General features: G+C 38.2%; 1 protein-coding gene across 1 annotated transcript; it reads left to right on the forward strand.

Annotated features, from left to right (window-relative positions):
* Positions 1–621: 621 nt before the first annotated feature.
* On the forward strand, positions 622–9,278 carry LOC123539974 (dentin sialophosphoprotein-like). Its single transcript, XM_045324760.2, has 3 exons — positions 622–724; positions 3,791–3,841; positions 6,082–9,278. Exons 1-3 carry the CDS (start codon positions 622–624, stop codon positions 9,276–9,278), a joined length of 3,351 nt encoding a protein of 1,116 aa, XP_045180695.2.
* The last annotated feature ends 325 nt before the right edge of the window (positions 9,279–9,603 follow it).

Here is a 9,603-nt window from a genome sequence, read left to right on the forward strand (position 1 = left end):
TATCACTTAAGATATGTTTGCTCATGAGCATCAGATTATACTGCACTGAACCACATAGGGTTAGATGAGATGAACATCTGTTCTTATCAGGTGACCTGTCAGGAAAAAAGTTTTCTTAATTAGTACGAACTTATATTTACTTTCGGAGATAAAATGAGATTGTTCAGCAAATTGTAGCATTTATTCTTTAATATACTTTCACATGTCATTATTCAATTGACACATTCTGGTGTATCCTTTGGATTAATATAATAACATTTTACTATATCAGGCTTGTAGCATTTTTGAAGTCAACGTTATTACTTGAATATAATCGGTGTTATATTTCTAGTGCAGAATTAAGTCTACATGTTAACTTGGTTGGTACGGTACTGGTGAGAATGAAACATCAGGAGTTCACTCGGTTAAAGTAATAAACAAGTATTTTATATTAGCTTCTTTCGGTTAACCACTTTCATGCCAGTAAATCCACAATTTGTATAGAGTGTTGTAAGATTGTGAAAGGAAGACTAAAATATAGAGAGTACTTGAATTTAACGTAAATCAGTTATACGAGGAGTATTATAGATTTAGTCTGTTACACTGATTTGTCTTAGCGAATACAGAGTGTAGTATGAACGCATGGAAGAGTCTATTATAGACTATGAGGTTTACCACAATGATCCAAAACTATTTACGTGGTTACTTTTAACAATAACAGACAATGTAGACATAATTCGTAGAGGTACTACTCTTGCACGGTATTTGTGACAATAACATGTTAAATGTTACTATTGAGAAAAAGGGAATCGGGTGGTGAAACCATTATCCGTGACAAAATAGTTGTACTACTTTTGAATCGTATTGATCATAAAGAAAAGAAGTAAACCCTGAATTACCAATAAAGACATAATCGACTTTTCGACTTTTCCGATAATGTTTTCGTTATCGTTCTCTTTTGATATTAGTGACATGACACTACTAAGCAAACAGTTTGTAGAATAGTAAAAACTATAAAATCGAAACAATAAAAACAGGCCTTAGTAAAATGGAAAGGTTACAGTCACTGTGACAAATTAAGTAACTGAGTTTAATTTAGCAACCTTGAACATACATTATTAATTCTGAAAATTTATGATATATAAATATGTATCAAGGTAAAATTGAGAAAACAATAAACGATAGATTAATTAATCATTCACGCACGTTACTAAATTGGCCACAGCTTACCGAATTTTTTTTTTTATGAATTTTGTGTCCATATAGGAAATACTGCCGCATTACAAATCACAGCTTACATTATGTATTGTTAGGCAGTTTTAGAGCTTGAGCATCAGTTCCTTTGATTTTATTCCGTGTATGTTTGTGGATGAGACTATATTAGACTAAAATCGAAAATCCTTATACATTATTACAAGTTATGGGTGAAAATATTTATTCATGCTTTTCAATGGCATTACAACCTTTGAGAAAACGCACAAGCTCAGTAAAAAGTTATTAAAACACCTGAAGAGGAAATTCAGAATTTAATAATTTTTATTATTTATTCTTATGTTGGTACTGTACTCGGGTCAGTCTTAGACAAACGTAAAATATACACAGATGAAGGTTATGCGAGATAGCCGAAATATCCAGGTTAAAAACAAATTGCTCTGAGTAAATGGATTTATTCAAAATACATGTATATACACAAATTTAGTTTTAATGCATTCCAATAGATTCAGAACGCACAAAGTAACGTCCAAAGTATTAAAAAAATCGCGAAGTCTGATCAGGATCCATGCTGTCCGCTAATAGTTTCTCTAATTGCAATAGGCTTTGAATGCATTTTGAAATGGATCGAGTTGAGAAGCTGTAAGAATAAGTCCGTATAAAAACATGTTAAACTTATGTCTTCTTACATCAAGGGATGTACTTTCCTCAACATATTCCCCTGATAAATTACAAACTAACTATTCGAGTTTCTCAAGTTCTAATATTTCTCATGTATTTAAACCATACTATCTCCTTTTCAAAGAGTCGTTTACAGTAAGCATATTTTGTTACATTATAGATTGATAAAAGTTGAAAGTTTCGCTTAATATATCTTTATTTCCATTTCTGCTTTTAAGCATTTAGCTAGATGAAAACATTTTATTGCGCATAATATAATGAATTGCATGATAACCATGATATAGCATAATACAGCATCTTGTTGAAGATAATTTATTTTCAAATACCTGCATGACGATTTTACATTCAACTTTGCTAATAATTATAGACCATCTTCAGCAGAAAAATATGTTCATTTAAAAAAGTTCTGGTGATCTATAATCAATAAAATGTTTCCATCTGTATCAATGAGTGTTTCTGAAAACTGTTAAGTTATTGTGTTACATTTATTTAGTTTCACAACGTTTTTATAACGTTATTTTATTTAAACTGGCACAGTGTGCTTGGTGTATTTTAGTACTAAAAATGTGTGGACATGTTTTGGATAGAGAAAACACTACCGTTTCGTACGCCGTTGCTCGCTCGTGATGCGTAAACTGTTTGCAACTGGACTTTGAAGTAAAGTTTTTCTGAAAGATTATTCTTTTGCCCAAAAGACGGCCAATCATTGATAAGTAAATATTGTTTTGAAACAAATACGGACCTGGAATCAATGTACATTTCAAACTGTTCTTAATTACCTTTCTAATGGCTCATTGTCACAGGTGCTTTTTTTTTTCAAAATGGCTTTTTGTCATTTTTTCCCATAAAACATTAGAATTGTAATAACTTTAAGTGTATATGGCTCATGGACACATACTGTATCCTAGGTACGTTACTGCCACCTGAGTATTTCACTACCTGAAATTTATACATATATGCGTGAAATCAAAACGATAAAATGTGTCATCTTCCGGACTACTTAAACTGAAAGGCTAGTATGCTGGTCAACGACAATTGCTGTAACTAGTGATACGACAACTACTGCCTTAAATTATATATTTAGAGCGATGCTTGCAAATATTACTAAAGGAACATTTGACACAGTACTGTAAATAAAGATCATATTAAAACTATTCGGGGAACTATACGTTTCAGCCGAGCAAGTCACAAAACTGATATCTCTTTGTAAACAATGTCAAAATTCACATGAATAATATTGCTGTAAAAGGACAAATGCTTACTTGTTCCACTTTTACGTCCTGTAGAAAGCAATCGACTTGCATCTTCAAATATATATAATTATGTTCCATGACTACTTCAAGATTAAAATCTGTCTAATCTTTTCTGTGAAACCGTGGCGGATATACAGAACTGTGTCTCAGCTGAGGCAATTATCTTTTAATTTGAGAGAACAAATAATAAAGCAAACTCAGAGGTGGTTATGAGATTGTGCATGTGTATATTATTACTGAAAAGAAAATTTCAAAGTTTTCTCTAAACAAAGAACAAGTGCGCACTAGTTAAATAGAAAGACTGTTATTTTGAAATTATAAATAAATTAGCGTGGGATAATATCCTTTACATAATTATGAATGCATATAAGTTGTGCATCTTTAAAGTGTCGGACTCTCCTTCATTCACTGGCTTTATTGTGACATCGCAGAATTTGTTTATATCACCATTATCCTATATAGGCAACTCCTGTATAAACTATTTGTAATTTAAGTGGGACGACAGTGTAAGTTTGCTAAATGCTAGTTGTTTTATGTTAACAGATTGAGGCTCGAACTCATGATACTTGGTTTCGTAATCGGACAATGTTAGAACTGGACCATTGCGTTCGCTGTTGATATTTAAGTAACATATATCTTTAATAAGTGTTATCATTTTCTTTCAGGTATATATAAACCGGCAAACACTGAAGGTGATGAAGTCATTGGAGAGACAGGTAAAGAAACGTTTCCAACTTTAAAAAATAACATTTAATACTAAGTTCTAGTTAAAATTTAACTAAAATGATCACAAATGCTATATACTTTAAATCTTATCTTAAAGGTAGCCAATCACATATACATTTCTTTATAAACAGAAACAGTCATGGTACGACGACAAAGATAACATGCATATGCAAGCATTTAAACCATTTTATCTTCAAGCTGACTTAAGGACACTCATATGTTATAAGTGTTTATGATATGCAAAGCACATATCCATTCTTACTGAACTCTAAAATTCAAGTGCGTTTTAATAAGTTTGTATAGTATAAATGAGCCGCGCCATGTGAAAACCAACATCCGCGCAGTCTGGTCAGGATCCATGCTGTTCGCTTTCAAAGCCTATTGCAATTAGAAAAACCGTTAGCGAACAGCATGGATCCTTACCAGACTGCGCGGATGCGCAGGCTGGTCTGGATCAATGCTGGTCGCAAATGCACTATGTTGGTTTTTCTCATGGTGCGGCTCAAATGTTTCCGTGAATTGATTATCAATCATGTGATATCTATTAAGTGTAAAACAGTAACTGCAACTGTCTTTCGTTATGTCCATTTTTGACAATAGATATGCTTTGATATGAAATATTTCAAAATAATAGCGTAAAATAAGCAGAAATGTATTTGGCGAGTTATGAACAAATTAGCACACGGACCTATGCGTTTTATTTGGCCATGTTGTAAGTGGGTAAATTTACAACTATTCAACTTTTATTAAAATCTACATCGTTGAACTTTTTCTATACTCTAAAACAAGAGGGCCATGATGGTTCTATATCACTCACCTGCGTTTAGTTACTTGCTTAAACCATGTGTCCACCGACCTCCAGCGAGGGGTAAGTTTTAACCCCAGGGGATAATATGAACAATCTTGGTAAGGACTACTGCACGATGCTACATACCAACTAGCTTTTGTAGAAAGGCACATGTCTCCCCCAATGCATAATAGTAATAGGCAAGAAGTCAGTCGGGGACAGGAGCGAGTGTCAAAAAGACTCTGATGGTTGGTTGCAATAGGGATCATCTACTCGGCATGTCCAATCTTCCCATGAAGTTTCAACATTCTGGACACATTTGTTCTAAAGTAATAGATTGGAAACGGTTTTCCATATTCTGGCTCCTGTAACATTGACCTTTGATTGAATGACCCCAAAATAATAAGGAGTCTTCTACTCTGCACGTCAAATCATCGTACGAGTTCTGGATCAAGTGGTTCTTAAGTTATTGATAAGCGATGGTGTTCAGGCCCCTGTGACCTTTGATGGAGTTATCCCAAAAAACAAAAAGTATAGTCTACTCCATAAGCCCTGTCATACTATAAAGGTTGAAGGTTCTAGGTCAAATGGTTCTCCAGTAATTGAATCAGATCAGAAATGAAGTGTGAAGGATGGACGGACGGACGGACGGATGCCGGATGGTGAGCGATCACAAAATATCACCCTGAAAACTTTGTGCTCAGGTGAACTTAAAATGCGATTAAACCATAGAAGTATTTTGTAAAAATTGACCGGAGGACCAATAATTTAAACCAGTCTAACAAATATCCAGCACACGACCCTATCCGTTTTATTAGCTGAATTTACTTCGGATACAATACTGCTTTGAATAAAGATGATTTAAGGAAATTATACATAATCAAACAGCATTTGGAACAAACATGCAGTACTACCCTAATGATAAAAGTATAAACACATGTTGATAATGTGCACATAAAGCGACGGTGTCTATCTATAGTGTAAGAATGTGACATGATACCCCACCATCTCGCAATATACTGAAACCGGGCTGGCTAGCCCTGGAGTTATCCATTTAATGCTGAGCGCCATGCAAGGATGTTAATAGTATCATTTATTACGTGATTTGTTTGACGAACCTAGGGAGCCAGAAGACGGCCTAACACAGACGAAAAGGGCGCTCTTCCACTCGGTTACCGAGTCGATCGAAACACTGTCATTGAGACCACATAAAATTATACTTATCAAGCACCCCGTATTGCAATGTTGATTATGTAAAGTAGGGTGATAATACACTTTAGATAAGAAGAACCATTTAAATTAAAGTCGTTTCATTAACAAATGTTTAAAGTTAACGTATTTAAAATTATATTTACTGTTACTATCATTCAAGAGGAGTTTAACGTGATCAATCACAGATGTTTTTTCGACAATTTGTTCTGAATCATTTCTGCTTATTTTCAGTTCGTTTAATAAGAGCAGCTGCGAATGCCAATGTCAGACTAAGGAGAGGAGAAAATGTTAGTGTGTCTACGGAAGAGTCTGACTCTAGTACTGGTGACACATCAAACAGGAAAAGGCGTTCTGACAGTGATGACAGTAACAATGGTACTACAGGAGACTCTGACTCCAGTACCGGTAATGACGGTAACAGTGGTTCTACAGAAAACTCTGATTCCAGTGCCGTTAACGACAGTAACAGTGGTACAGGAGACTCTGACTCCAGTACCGGTAATGACGGTAACAGTGGTTCTACAGAAAACTCTGATTCCAATGCCGTTGACGACAGTAACAGTGGTACTACAGGAGACTCTGACTCCAGTACCGGTGACGACAGTAAAAGTGATTATACAGGAGACTCTGACTCCAGTACCAGTGACGACAGTAACAGTGATTCTACAGGAGACTCTGACTCCAGTACAGGTGACTCATCAAACAGGAGGAAGCGTCCTGACAGTGATGATAGTAACAGTGGTTCTACAGAAAACTCTGATTCCAGTGCCGTTGACGACAGTAACAGTGGTACAGGAGACTCTGACTCCAGTACCGGTAATGACGGTAACAGTGGTTCTACAGAAAACTCTGATTCCAGTGCCGTTGACGACAGTAACAGTGGTACTACAGGAGACTCTGACTCCAGTACCGGTGACGACAGTAACAGTGATTATACAGGAGACTCTGACTCCAGTACCGGTAACTTATCAAAAAGGAAGGGGCGTCCTGACAGTGATGACAGTAACAGTGGTTCTGCAGAAAACTCTGATTCCAGTGCCGTTGACGACAGTAACAGTGGTACAGGAGACTCTGACTCCAGTACAGGTAATGACGGTAACAGTGGTTCTACAGAAAACAGTACCGGTGACGACAGTAACAGTGATTATACAGGAGACTCTGACTCCAGTACCGGTAACTCATCAAAAAGGAAGGGGCGTCCTGACAGTGATGACAGTAACAGTGGTTCTACAGAAAACTCTGTTTCCAGTGCCAGTAACAGTGGTACTACAGGAGACTCTGACTCCAGTACCGGTGACGACAGTAACAGTGATTATACAGGAGACTCTGACTCCAGTACCAGTGACGACAGTAACAGTGATTCTACAGGAGACTCTGACTCCAGTATTGGTAACTCATCAAAAAGGAAGGGGCGTCCTGACAGTGATGACAGTAACAGTGGTTCTACAGAAAACTCTGATTCCAGTACCGGTGACGACACTAATAACGGTACTACAGGAGACTCTGACTCCAGTATCGGTGACGACAGTAACAGTGGTTCTACAGGAAACTCTGACTCCAGTACCGATGACGACAGTAACGGTGGTTCTACAGGAAACTCTGACTCCAGTACCAGTGACAACAGTAACAGTGGTACTACAGGAAACTCTGACTCTAGTAACGATGACGACAGTAACACTGATACTACAGGAGACTCTGACTCCAGTACCGATGACGACAGTAACAATGGTACTACAGGAGACTCTGACTCACGTACCGATGACGACACTAACGATGATACTACAGGAGACTTTGACTCCAGTACCGGTGACGACACTAACAATGATACTACAGGAGACTTTGACTCCAGTACCGGTGACGACACTAACGATGATACTACAGGAGACTCTGACTCCAGTACCGGTGACGACACTAACGATGATACTACAGGAGACTCTGACTCCAGTACCGGTGACGACACTAACGATGGTACTACAGGAAACTCTGACTCCAGTACCGATGACGACAGTAACGATGGTACTAACAATGGTACTACAGGAAACTCTGACTCCAGTACCGGTGACGACAGTAACAATGGTACTACAGGAAACTCTGACTCCAGTACCGATGACGACACTAACGATGATACTACAGGAGACTTTGACTCCAGTACCGGTGACGACACTAACGATGATACCACAGGAGACTCTGACTCCAGTACCGGTGACGACACTAACGATGGTACTACAGGAGACTCTGACTCCAGTACCGATGACGACACTAACGATGATACTACAGGAGACTCTGACTCCAGTACCGGTGACGACAGTAACAATGGTACTACAGGAGACTCTGACTCCAGTACCGGTGACGACACTAACGATGGTACTACAGGAAAATCTGACCCCAGTACCGATGACGACACTAACGATGATACTACAGGAGACTCTGACTCCAGTACCGATGACGACACTAACGATAATGCTACAGGAGACTCTGACTCCAGTACCGATGACGACAGTAACGATGGTACTAACAATGGTACTACAGGAAACTCTGACTCCAGTACCGGTGACGACAGTAACAATGGTACTACAGGAAACTCTGACTCCAGTACCGATGACGACACTAACGATGATACTACAGGAGACTTTGACTCCAGTACCGGTGACGACACTAACGATGATACTACAGGAGACTCTGACTCCAGTACCGGTGACGACACTAACGATGGTACTACAGGAGACTCTGACTCCAGTACCGATGACGACACTAACGATGATACTACAGGAGACTCTGACTCCAGTACCGGTGACGACAGTAACAATGGTACTACAGGAGACTCTGACTCCAGTACCGGTGACGACACTAACGATGGTACTACAGGAAACTCTGACCCCAGTACCGATGACGACACTAACGATGATACTACAGGAGACTCTGACTCCAGTACCGATGACGACACTAACGATAATGCTACAGGAGACTCTGACTCCAGTACCGATGACGACAGTAACGATGGTACTAACAATGGTACTACAGGAAACTCTGACTCCAGTACCGGTGACGACACTAACGATGATACTACAGGAGACTCTGACTCCAGTACCGGTGACGACAGTAACAATGGTACTACAGGAGACTCTGACTCCAGTACCAATGACGACAGTAACAATGGTACTAACAATGGTTCTACAGGAAACTCTGACCCCAGTACCGATGACGACAGTAACAATGGTTCTACAGGAGAATCTGATTCCATTTCCGATGACGACAGTAACGATGGTACTACAGGAAACTCTGACTCCAGTACCGTTGACGACAATAAAGATGATACTACAGCAAACTCTAACTCCAGTACCGTTGACGACAGTAACAATGGTACTACAGGAAACTCTGACTCCAGTACTGGTGATGACAGTAACAGTGGTTCTACGGAACAAAAATAATTCTAGAAAACATATGCATACTTTGTCTAAAAAAGCAGCTCTTTTAAAATAAAATTCTTTAATCATTTTTCGACCTCGATAAGCACTGTATATAATGGGATATTTTCAATAAAACTGATCATCTTCTCCCGTCGAACTGTACAGAAGTGTTTGAGGAAAAGACATACATCTCGGCTAAATGAACAGATGTAATTAGAAACGGACTCATTATTTGCACTACAAGTGCAACGTTCCTATATATTTCATTTGGTACATAACGGATACAAATTGCCTAAATTTATAATTACAAGACCAGAAATATGTCATTTCGTCCACTTGTTCTGCG

The sequence above is a fragment of the Mercenaria mercenaria genome, chromosome 16, assembly GCF_021730395.1.
Source record: "Mercenaria mercenaria strain notata chromosome 16, MADL_Memer_1, whole genome shotgun sequence".
Classification (NCBI taxonomy): Eukaryota; Metazoa; Mollusca; class Bivalvia; order Venerida; family Veneridae; genus Mercenaria; species Mercenaria mercenaria.